We start from the raw sequence: 13,513 nt of genomic DNA on the forward strand, positions 1-13,513 counted from the left end.
GAATGTCGAAGAATTTAAGAAACAAAAAATTCTACTTTTTCGGAGCGGCAAATAGCCCTGAGGATCACTCGCCCTTTACCATACACGAGTAACAGGTTGATTGCTGAGGACATGGCCGAGTATAGTGATAGTCACTCTGTCCCTTTTAGTACCGTGTTTACGGATAGTGGAAGCCTTACGTTCCACGGCTCCAAGGGCCTTCGTGGTCTGTACGGAGATAGATTTCCCTTACTCGTATACATTATGTGAATATTTCCGAGGAGTAACTTTAAATAAATTCTACGTTGATTTTACGAACTATTTCCTAGACTTATGCAAAGTCCTGGCTGGAGTCTTTGATACTTCGTTAAGTATATTCACACTCCCTTTCTTTTTACTATGTTCCGATTTTCTTTCCCACATCTGTCCGATATATTACATAACTTTTCTGATTCCTCTGGCTCATTCCATTATTTGTTCAATAACTTAACAAGTGTGTAAATATCAAGTTCATTTTTAAAATCTACGAATATCTTCCTTTGATTTCCCTTATAAGCAGACAAATTTAAATATATTTTTCTAATGCAGCAGTCTAGCAAAATATAAGTTAATTTAACCTATTTGTTTAAATGTATAGGCTATAGTGTACATACAATGAAATTTCACTTCTAATCTCATTGCTTGTTATGTTAGCTGCTTCATCATTTTAGATAGGCAGTGAGAACAGTCTGGTAGTACTCTTAAATGTTCACTTGGTGCGAGAGATTGCAATAACAAAGTAAGTAAATAAATAAATATTTAGTTTTGTTAGGTAATGTAAGCAATAAGTTCACAGAATGATGCAATTTTAAAATATATTGTAATTATTAAATTAACTCTGTAGCTGCACGAAGTAAATCTGATTGTGACTGGATTAACTTCAGATTAGTATCTCATCACGTGCTTCTTTTGTTTTGATTTTCAATAATTATGTATTCTCTCACATTAATAAACTGGCATTCATGCAGGATCATCCTTTATGTATTGCGCTGTTTCTTGGCCATGAGAGGTATGAAATTGTTTCACTTCTTCAGTTGGTGGTTTTAATAAATACTATATAATGAAGGTACAGCTGATCAGGATTGGAAAAGATACCAAAGTATTAAATAATATACGAGAAAATATTAATATAATGATAATCATTAATATTTACAAAAGCAATCATCATTTTGAATAATAAAGCAAGAGAATGCTGTATAAAACACATTCTTCTTTAAACCCAGATATGCTCTAATAATATTTTAAACGACCCGGAATTCATGCCCATAGAATAATGGGTAAAGCAGAAGTCGTAATTAAATCTCATGACTTTATACATATATTGTATGTTGATGATCTGTCTACGTTCTGATAAAATCGTAGGAGAGCCCTTATATCTTTCGTTTCGAAATGATAAAATGAATGTTTAATTAGGTTTAAATCACTGAGTAAATGAATTCAAAGTTAAAATGCTCATACCATTACCAATAGACTACATGAAGGAAGATTGCAGTTAAGTTTATCTCATATACTTTTCAATAATTTGGTTTTCTATTCTTGGGATCCCTACTTGGTAATGAAAAGGTTGAATAAAATAATGAGAACGTTAAAACAAAATATAGGAATATCATTTTTATATATTTAACCACATTTTTATTGTTTTCATGTTTTTTGTTTCAAACACATTGTTTTGGACAGGCTTGGATATACTACCACTATAATATTGTTATACTGCCTCTGTTAGGGAGGGAATACATATATGACTATTCAAGAGCAACTACTACTTTGCGTTGCACTTCGAAAACAAAATATTATTCTACAAAAAATATTTCTAAGGAAAATAAATGTCAATCACAAAAATATTGAGGTATTTAATATGGTACATAAAATACTAGTAAGAGCATGTATGTAACTGTTCAAAAATCTAACGATTTGGAAAATTCACGGACATACTGAAATGGTAATGAGAGACTGAGATTGGGTAGGAAATAGTATGGGAAATGTTCTGCTATAACTTACTAACGAAATCTATACAGAAGATTTAATTATGAACATAAATTGTTTGATCCTTGAAAAATATAATATCCGGATGCATTATCATTTTGTAGGATTCTGCAAATTCAAGAAACTGCAGTACCTTCTATCATTTTTAGTGATTTATCGTGTAAAAAATAACCTTTCTTTATTGATTCTCTACATTTTATAAACCCAATAAATTAGCCATGGTGTATATATCTTTGTGAAATCTAATACAATTTATATATCGGCTCAAAAATGATAATAGATTCCCAGTGAACATGTCTGTGTGTGTCTACTTTAAGAGGCATCGTCAGGACATTGTGAATTTTTAATGTTATTTCAACAAATAAGAAACATTTGATAGTTAAATTGTATGGATGCATTCGCAAAAGCCGCGTAATGGCTATAGTCAAGGTAGTTGCGAATCTTGTTAATTTCAAGAATATTGCCTCTACTATCCCTGAAAATTTCTCGGCATTACAAAATTCGCTCGCTATCACAAAGTGTCCACAAATATCAGATTATTAACTTATCATGCGGTGTTAGATACGAGCCGTAATCTTTTATAAAAGTTCAGACTACTCTCTGAGAAGGTGGGAATTTGCATTTTTATGTTGACGAAAACTGTATACAACTTTACTCTCAGTCTTTGATGACGATTAATCTTTTCTCATTACATGGCCGCATTATAAAGAAATATAATTTTCATCGCGAAAGTAAATTTAAGTAAGTCCATTAAACAGGAATTATTGTGTAATTTTATAAAAATAATATTTTATAAATGTTATTCTGACCCATTGATTAAGATTTAAGCCAAACGTGCACTTTCTTTTTATTCGAATGCGACAAGCGGATCTGAGTTTTGAGAGCCATTCGGCTATCAACAGGAACTGCACTGGGCTAGTCAATGAGACGAGCCCGAGAAAATCCGTGTCACACTGCCGAAGGAAATTCCAGAATAAACACTCTAGGAAGTGTCATTGTTTAAAGGATGATTCGTAATGGGTGGGAGAGTGGTTTGGATTTGATTTTTAAAATAGAATACTGTCCTTATGTACTGTTTGATTTTTAAATTTTTATTATTATATTTTTGTACAATTACTACAAAAAAATTATAACCACACACGTACAAGACCTGTTTCTCTTATATATATATCTGAAAGTTTCTCTCCTTTTAATTACTACGAAAACAGAATTTGACAAGAGCTGTATACTTTATGATTGACTTTTCTACAAACAACGGGGTACCTCTGTGTCTAGTACTTGTTTTGACAGTACTACTTGACAAAAGAAAATAATTATCTTTTTTCCATCGAACGATCTTCTGTAAGTCCAACTTCAGAATACGCGGGACAAATGTGTTCGAACTTTTTGTATATTTTGTATTTATTTACGTATTACTTGTTGCAATATTTATATTAATATTACAGAACGCGACATGACACACAAGTTATCAGGACTTCTCGAAAAGAAATATTTTTATACAAATACGACGAAGTATTACAAATAATTAAAATGATATTTTAAAAACAACGAACGAAGGCCACCGATAATGTCACCATTCTATTTTAAATAATTAATATATTACAATATTTATATATCGGTATTCTTCAGGTAAGTTGTTTTCATTAAAAATAATTTTATATAAATGTACATTTTTCAAATAATACAAAATATTTTATGAACGAACAAAAATCGTTATTTATTAAAATAATGATATCAGGGAGAACGAAAATCCCGTTACGAAACAAAATAATGTTATATTGAAGGTTTTCATATATATATAAGGTTACAATAATCAACACAGCACAAAATATTTATATCTATAGTATCCTTTCCATCTATATAGTACACATTTTACAGTGTTTTATTGAACAAAAGAGAAAAATCTAGACTACTCCTTGGTGTATAAAGACGTTAATAGATCCTATTAGCCTTCAAATAGAATCACAATAGTGTATGTTACGTATACAATTCTTTTACTTCATTACTCTTGGTTACATTTCAAAAGTGTAACTGCAAGGAGGCCATAATGTACGTATTTCAGTTGCTCAGTTTTTTCTTTGATTAATAATACAATAACTCACAAAAATCTCTATACGGAAAAACATTTTCTATTATCATGTTTGTGACTTTTAAATCTTTAAATACATTCTCAATATATTTTATTCTGTTTCCTTAGCCTGAAATGTATGTCTAGATTCATTGAGGATCAATGTGAATGGTATACAAAATAGCTTATTTTTAAAGATCATTTCTTCTCTAATTTTAATTTTCATTGCAATATAGAAAGAGAACGGAAATGAATATTCAAAGATAAAGGCTCTGGAGGAGAACATGATGATACATTCCAACGGACAGAATCATTTGCATAGAATTCTGAAATCATTCACAGAATTCTATGATTAATGTATTTTTTCTAAATGTCATCAGTTACAAAGAGAAGTAAATAAATAGCCTTGTTACTGTCGAGCACAACACGTACATCACTATTGATATTGCATAACATAACATAAAGAAAATAATTATTTACTTTGGTATAATCGCACTTAATAGACAAAAGTAAACATCTTCGCTAATTTCATGTTTCCTTTTGTTATTATTCATTCAAAATAGTTTTTTTCTATACAAGTTTTCATGAAAATTAAGAATACTCTAATGCCTCATTGTTTATTATTCGTATTTTCAGTTGCCTGCATTGAAATATTGGCATTCTTTTAATAATAATTCTCTCTTTCTTTTCTACAAATACTTCTTTTACGTTTTATATATATAGCATACGATTTATGGTATTGCACATCATAATTTTATAATTATGAACATCTCTATTTGTTATTTATAACACCTGAATAAAAATTCCTCATGTCATATTTATGTATATATGAATACTCATATTCCAATGACAGTAAAATTCTGCCAATGTTAATTCACATATTGGTCATCTCAATGTCCGTTAGACATTCTTGACTTGGTATTAATTGCGTCTAATATATATAACATTTCATTACAGCTGTTTTTAACTTCAACAGTTTTTTTCATGTTTATCTTATAGTAAATTACACACTCGCGCACACGCTAAAGAATGAAATCCAAAATACACAATATGACAGAGAGGAAAAATCAAGAGTGATCTCTTGATTTTAAAAACTCTTAAATATACTTTTAAACACGCACTGAAAAAAAATCACACATCCACTCACAATCAAACAATTTTTAATGTTTCAGTTCGCCGCACTTTATTCGTGTTCATAAGCATTCACGAACCCAAAACAGCTTTGGAATAATCTCAGATCGAGCAGATTAATGAAGATATGCATCATGATTTTTTTCACTACCTTCATACGTCTGTTCAATCTGGAATACTAAAATGGGCCGTGTGACTACTATTGTCTGTAAACCTTACAGCATCCTGAGCATTTCAATTCAGTATTGAAGAGTATTGTACATCGGCAAAAGTAATTTCGCATCCTGGTCAGAAGACAAAGTACATTTGATGCTCACTGTTCCATACAAGTTCCAAGAAATGAGAGTTGGCCACTGACCTTTACATGGAAGTGGGTTATCCAACGATGAGATCCAAGGCGTTCAAAACGATGAAAGCAGAATGGCAGGAGACTAATCCAGTGTTGGCTATGAAGATAATACTGTTGTAGTAATTGCTGCTTATGGAATATAGAGAAAAGAGGTGTACAGAACGGTTTAAAGACATTATTTGAAGAACATCTGTCGACAAAAGGTGCTGACAGTAGATGAAAATACCGGAAATTTTCACACTGAGAATACACACTGGAACAGAACGTAGACCTATCTCTTCAAGAGCAAACATTTCTTCATGAGTTGCACCAGTTGAATTCACTGTTTAAATCTTCTCTTGACACTTTAAACGACCTGACTTTACTGTTAATATCATGAATTTAACACAATACTTATGTTATTATAATTCTGAAACAGCGTTGATGAACTCGAAATTTTGCAACTCAAATATGTTTATCACCACTAGAAACATGGGGTAGAGTTTATTCGTTTAAATATTGAACTGTGGATGGATACAACGTGATACTCATGTTCACACTTCCTATTTGCGGAACAGTTATCACACACTGAAATAATACACTCAGAGGTGACCTCAGTTTTCACTGAAATAAAGCTTAAATAAGGTAGTTAAAAGCCGTGTATGTCATTTCATAAGTCGGCCAATGGTACAAACACATTTTAGAAAATGTATAATTAAATTCAAATCAGAATTTAGTGCGATTGTTTGGAGATTTATTTCCAGCTCTAATGGAATTTCATTCATTACACTGATTGACAATGCCTTTCATTTCACTTGTAGAGCTGCCGTCTGCTCGATACTAACTTTATCCTGAGGAGATGTATTCTTAATTTTCATGGTCATTTTTATTTGAAGGATAAAGAACTTGTAATGCTATTCAGTTTACAAAAGATCTGTTAAATAATGTATTTTGAACCTAATGTCCTGACGTTTGCGTAAGAGCTCGATTTTATAATTTTTCGTAGGCCTATCTGTCATGGGAAAATTTTAGAGAGCTTTGAAAGAGAATGAAATGCGACTGGAGAGAACAAAGGATTGAGAAAATATTACAAGAAGCCGGAGGTTTTTGTGGTTATGTGGTTTACACTTAATTGTATCACCATTTAGTGTTAAGAAGTTAATTTTCTTGTTTGCACATCACGTTCATTAACATTCTAGGCGAATATATTATTTGGTTCCGCAAGTATTTCAAATGTATTATTTCAATTCATGTCCATATTTCTTTAAATATAATGACTATATATATATATAAATAGAGGGGGCATAAGGGGGTGGACTATTTTCTTTTGTATTCCTTCTCATATTATTATTTTTTACACTTCTTCATTTCACTGCGGTGACGTTTGAGGGGTAATGTCTGAACCTGCATTTCCTTCACCATTTTGACCAACGTCGGGTTTCGATTTGTTTTCCTTCTTCCACTTCATCCGCCGGTTCTGGAACCAGATCTTGATCTGTCGCTCGGTGAGGCACAGCGCGTGCGCTATCTCTATACGTCGCCGTCGCGTCAGATAGCGGTTGAAGTGAAACTCCTTCTCCAGTTCCAATGTCTGGTAGCGGGTGTAGGTTTGGCGCCCCCTTTTCCTCTCTGTAACAAACAAAGAAACACACATATTTAGACTGCGATTATTTTAGAACATAAAACATAATGTTTCACAATGTGAAATGTATCCTGAGTTATCAAAGAATCTTCAGTGAAATGCTTAATTGGCCGGAAACGTACAAAATGTAGTTAAAACCACTCATGAATTTGTTCCAATATTCGCATATCCGTGGTGTTCTCCAGAATGCGCAACGCACACTCTCTTGAATCCTACTGCTACAGGTCTGCGAGAGCTCCCACCAAGTAGCAAAGTGTTTAGCTGGCGGGGACCGATAACACACGTGCTTCCCAGGTTGTACTTCTCCATGAAGTATGAGGTTCTTAGGTCATATATTGCCTTATATTCACTGGTAACAGCCGCCGCTTTTTTCATTGTCATGTTCAAGACGGATTTTACAATCGATTATTATTAGCCAACATCCGGAAATTTTGGAGTAGGCGATTATATCCGCACTATGCGTAGAAGTCGTTCTCACGACGACCTCACCATCCAATTCAAGAGATCTGCGCAACGCATGAAGCATCCGACGCACGACTCACCATCAATCGCATCATATGCCCCACTCCATAAGAACACTGTGGAGAAATTTGGAATTTAATCCAGGGTTTTGACACGCAATCTAACGATTAGAAATCGTATACAACCATTTCTCATATCCTGCCAGCAGACATTCTGATGGTGATATGTTTTCACCAACTGGACTACAACCGTGTCAGATCATGAGGACTTGACGCCCTGATTATAATAGCCACCACGCGGCTTGATGTAGTGAAGGGTCGTGATTGGCGAGTGGTACTGTCACTGAATTCACATGAAAGCGGCCGCGGTTAGAATCCTTACCAAAACAATTTGGATTTTTGAAACGAAATCTCACGTCTCTGTGATTTGGATTTCACATAAATTAGGAGGACTCATGGACACGAACATGAAATCGACGGGCTGGTTAATCTACAGGCCTACTTGTTTTGGCCACGACAGGGCGAATTGGCCGTGCAGTTAGGGGCGCGCAGCTGTGAGCTTGCATCCGGGAGATAGTGGGTTCGAGCCCCACTGCCGGCAGCCTTGAAGATGGTTTTCCGTGGTTTCTCCTTTTCACACCAGGCGAATGCTGGGGATGTACTTTAATTAAGGCCACGGCCGATTCCTTCCCACTCCTAATGCTTTCCTGTCCCATCGTCGCCATAAGACCTATCAGTGTCGGTGCGACGTAAAGCAAATTGTAAAAAAGAATGTTTTTGCCGTAGTGACGACTAATGCTCGCTGTATTCCCGGCCAGATCAACGATATTCATTTGGGACTGAGGTTTGAAATATGATTCACTCAACCTCGTAAGACTAACTAAGGAGATGCGTGATATTAGAGGTAGGGGATTCGATCATGAAAGCCAGGAAATACGGCTGAGGAACTCTCTACACTGACAGTAGTCAAATATCAGCAGACCGCTGAGTGGAATCAGTCGTCTTGGTCAGTCAAGGCACTTAATGAACTGTATGTATAATGAGTTTGTTTTCTTGGCAGAGACAATAGAGCTCAGAATGAGAAATTTGATTAACAGGTTTGTTATGAAAGTGCAGAATGAATGATAGAACCCGGGGCTCTAAATCATCGGTTGAATATCAGAATAGAGAAACTCAAAATCAAAACCCCATAGCATTACCGCCTTGACGAGCCTTGGCCTACCAAGCGACCGCTACTAAGCCCGAAGGCCTGCGGATTACGAAGTGACGCAGTGCGACGAATCATCTCGGCCGTTATTTTTGGTTTCCTAGACCAGGGTTACCATCTCAGTTAGCTCCTCAATTGTAATCACGTAGGTCGAGTGGATCTCCAACCAGTAAAAATTTGAATTTGAATTTGAATCCAATCAGTAAAGATACCTGACTTGACCCTGAATCGAACCTGGGTCCTCCGGGTAAGAATCAGTCACGCTACCCCCCGAACGTGGGGCCAGCAACTAAAACGGGCGGTTATCGCTAATAAAAGATCTGGAAAGCTATTCATACAATGAAAAAGGCTACGAAGGGAATCTGCTTGTTTAGAACAGGTAGGGATTTTACATTATTGTTTATTCGGACGAATACTTCTTCACTCGACCGAGAAATGTGCGAGGAAATTTGCCGATTGAGTAAATAGAATCCGCCCCTGTAGTGCAATGATTAGCGTAATTAGCTCCCACCTCAAGAGATCCGGGTTCGATTCCCGGTTCTGCCACTAAATTTGAAAAAGTGGTTCAAGGGTTGGAACGGGGTCCACTCAGCCTCGGGAGTTCAACTGAGTAGAGGGAGGTTAGATTCCCACCTCAGTCATCCTCGAAGTGGTTTTCCGTGGTTTCTCACTTCTCTTCCAGACAAATGCCGGGATGGTACCTAAAGTAAGACGACGGTCGCTTCCTTCCCCACACAAGGCCCCTGTTCACCACAGCAGGTGAGGCAGCCTGGTACAGGTACTGGTCCTCATCCCCAGTTGTACCCACCCCCACCCCCTATCCAAATTCACACTTTCCATGACACTGCCCCTGATATGGTAGATGTGGGACTCCTCGCTGAGTCTGAGGAAAAAAACAAACCTTGAGGGTGAACGGATTAAGAAAGGAGTGAATAGAAATCGTTTCTATCTTCTTGGGCGAGTGGATGCCCTCACCACCTGTAGCAATATACTCACTGACATATTTGACCAGTGTGAACAGTTGCTTATTGACGAATGCTGGGAGCGTATGTTAAACGTTCCCTGTGTTCCGTGCAATGATTTACAAAGTGACACGTAAAATGGGCTCGAAGACGGGACGGACTGTGGAACCACCAAAGACATTCCCTGTTGGAAAAAAAAAAAAAAGGAAAGAGCCACTTGCAACTTAATTCTAACTGACACAGCTTCCTTCATACCAACGTCTAACCGTTGAATTTTTCAGTTATATTTTACAATAACATATCAAATTATTCTATAGGCCCTATTCGTTCTCATGTAGCCTAAATATCCTGTTCTTGAAGATGTCCAATTCAAGATTCGTGAGTACTCCTTCTTAAGCCTGAGTACACCTTCTTAAGATCTAAGTTCCAGTAAACATCCATTTCTGTTCTTTCACCAACTGAACGTATGACCTAGATGTTAGGCCCCTTCAAACTAGAATCAGCAAGCAATCACCCTCCGGTACCCATCTTCCACTGCATCGGTGGCCGGCCCAAATGGGTGTGAGAGGGCTGCTCTCAGATGTTTAAGTTGCTACACTACTGAGGTAATCTAGAGGCTTTCCCTTACCAATGTCATTACGAAACCTCATCGGGTGTATATAGCTCCAACACTTCTCTGTTAGAGAGGTCTGCAGCACTCCCAGTCTGATGGCGAGAAGCCGCCACTGATTATTTGGTTCAGTCAAAGTAAAAATCATACGTCTGGCGTAATTCTGGAAGGGCCAGCTCCGCGGCCTCCCTATTACCCAGAGGCCCCGGGTTCGATTTCCGGCCAGCTCAGGGATCTTTACCTGGATATGAGGGCTCATTCGAGTTCCGCTCAGACTACATGAGTACAATGAGGAGCTATTTGATGGTGAGATAGTAGTTCCGGTGAAGAAAGCCAAGAATAACGGCCGAGGGAATTCGTCGTGCTGACCACACGACACCTCATAATCTGCAGGCCTTCGGGGATGTTGCACCATAGAGTTTGGTTTGGTAATCCTGGAAAATATTTTTTATTCTAGTCAATTAATGACGACGGCTCATTGCTGCAAACGTCCATGACTGCACTAAGTCGAAAGTGAAGTCCCTCGCTCAAAATCTGCTATGCGTGTAAACACCCACTCTCTGCAGACTGGTGTTTGGCGGAGTAATTAAGGGAATGTCTCGGTCGAGTACTCGCCAGGTGTAAACTAGCATCAAGTCTTCACAATCACCTGTGTGTCCTGACTCTCGGGAGTCACTGTTAGTATCGTTTAAGTGGCAACACCTGAGGACACCTTCAGTTTGAACATAAGTAGTCGCCTCTAAGATTAAAACAGTTGCTCGATAGTTAAGAAAGAATGTAGGTGGGAAGTTTGTATAAACGAGCCATCCTATATTATGTCTCATGTTCTACGGGTTGCAAGATTTCTCGACATGAAAGAACTAACCTCTGATGTAATGTGTACAGTCCTATGACAGCCACTACATTTAAACACTACCGGCACATTAATCAAAGTTGCCTCCACGATCTGATTTAGAAACCATACAACGTATACTCCATAATGCTACCGTTCCCACTGCCGCATGAAGACTGCTTAAATCTCTAACTTAATATTTATGAAAAGCACGTTACCTGATATAACAGGAGGAAAAATTATATATGTCGCCACAAAAAGTCGTGGAATAAATTTTTTTCTTACTTCTCAAGTTCTTTGTTAAAACATCAGAATTCCTGTAAGCTAATAACATCCCCTGCAGTCAGTGTTCATCTTCATCTGCAAGAGTTGTGTAATTTCTTGGAGCGATACCTTCTTTTTTTCTTGTTCTTCTTTCAAACCAAAGAATGTAAAAGGAACGAGAAAAAAATCACCCGTAGACAATCATTCTAAGGACTCTGATTGGACAGCAATTAGTGTCTGGAACAATGAAACGAACTGACGAATCATAATTGGTTAGGACCACTCTTTTCATCCTCCCGTTTCTTCTTTATTTTCTACCTGCCCTGTCCGTCAGACCTGCTGTGAACAACCGTGGCAAGAAGCGGTGCAACGAATGGTAGTGAGAAGAAGATGGTGGCAACATAAGAGCTACTCACAAAAGCAAAATTCTATTTCACGTCCTTTACGATATGTACACTTAACACACCATCGAACGTTCGCTCTCTGCGTGACAATGAATTGTATCTCTGGAATGAGACCACCGTTTAAGAATCTGGAGTAGGGATGAAATTCACTCTTCATTGACAGTTGTAAAGCGCGATGTTATGGCACGAAGAGCCACCTCGTATGATCATCGTAATGGGTAAAAATTAAAAAAATAACCTTGCAATCTACGTCTTGCATGTCATTGTCTATGACATTTGTCTGTTATGTTTGCACCCATACTGACTTGTTAGATGCCCCCAGATCGCCTTCTTTAGATCAGCATGGTGATCACGTGCAGCAGGATCTAGTATCGCTTCAACGTATTCGCGTCAGAATCTCTTTGCCGTCTATACCATCTGTCCCCATTGGACAGCTTGTTACGTTTCAAACCTGACCGTATTGGGTTTTACAAGCCTAGAGAGCTCATCTTCTTGTACGGTATTTCATGTCCCTTCAGCATTTTAACTGCATGATAGTCCCCCTCCGTAGCGTAACGGTTAGCACTACTATCTGCCGTCCTCGGTGGCCCAGATTCGATTCCCGGTACTTCCAGAAATTTAAGACTGGCAGGAGGGCTTGGTGCATGCCGTTCACCTCCATTTTGGGTGTGCCTAAAACAAGCTACACCACCTCAAGGCGAAGACAAGAGTTTACTTTAATTTACTCCATGATAGGTCGGATTTCTTTAATTATCACGTTGCAAAAGGCTATAACGCAATGGTGCAACTGTGGTCTTTTACGAAGTTTATTGGCGTCCACTAGTGATCTGGATTTAGCCCATTTTTGTGTCGGACGTCCTTCCTTACGCCAACCCAATGTAGAGAGATGTATTCATTAATGTGTGCTTTGTGAAGTTTGGTAGTATGATGTGTTGTATGTAGATTGCATGGCCGAACACACAGGACTACACCCAGTCCCCATCCCAGAGGAATTAACCATTCGCAGTCAAAATTCCCAGCCCGGCCGGGAAACGAATTTAGAAACCCTTGACCGAAAGCTAGCACGCTGATCATTGTACCCAGGGTCCGACTCGTTGGCTGAACGGTCAGCGTACTGGCCTTCGGTTCTGAGGGTCCCGGGTTCGATTCCCGGCCGGGTCGGGGATTTAAGCCTTAATTGGTTAATTCCTACGGCACGGGGGCTGGGTGTATGTGTTGTCTTCATTATCATTTCATCCTCATCACGACGCGCAGGTCGCCTTCGGGAGTCAAATAAAAAGACCTGCACCTGGCGAGCCGAACCCGTTCTGGGATATCCTGGCACTAAAAGCCATACGACATTTCATTTTCATTGTACCCAGGAGCCAGAAAATAAAGTTCAACTCTGGGTGTAAATAATCTACCACATAAATTATCAGAACTTGAGATGGGCGATTTTTTTCCAATTGCCACTTGCTTTCTACATAAATAGTAGAAGAGGAGAAGATCGAATCCCAGTGGATGCCAGGGTGGAATTTTCACACTGGCCGAAGCCAAACCAGTGCCAGGGTGGCTCAAGGAATACCTAGGATAGGCTGAAGAAAATCTTGAAATAGTCTAAACT

General features: G+C 37.9%; 1 protein-coding gene across 4 annotated transcripts in view; it reads right to left on the reverse strand.

Moving 5' to 3' along the window:
* Positions 1 to 1,622: 1,622 nt before the first annotated feature.
* LOC136885606 (homeotic protein antennapedia) overlaps positions 1,623 to 13,513 on the reverse strand; it is a 488,085-nt gene continuing 476,194 nt past the window's right edge. For 3 of the 4 annotated variants that reach the window (XM_067158282.2, XM_067158301.2, XM_067158292.2), the window contains one exon: positions 1,623 to 7,157. In XM_067158282.2, the coding sequence (XP_067014383.2) occupies positions 6,898 to 7,157 (260 nt within the window). In that variant the 3' untranslated portion in view covers positions 1,623 to 6,897. The remainder of the gene's footprint in view (positions 7,158 to 13,513) is intronic. The other variant, XR_010861573.2, reaches the window with a different exon arrangement.

Source organism: Anabrus simplex, chromosome 1, assembly GCF_040414725.1.
Source record: "Anabrus simplex isolate iqAnaSimp1 chromosome 1, ASM4041472v1, whole genome shotgun sequence".
NCBI classification, from domain to species: Eukaryota; Metazoa; Arthropoda; class Insecta; order Orthoptera; family Tettigoniidae; genus Anabrus; species Anabrus simplex.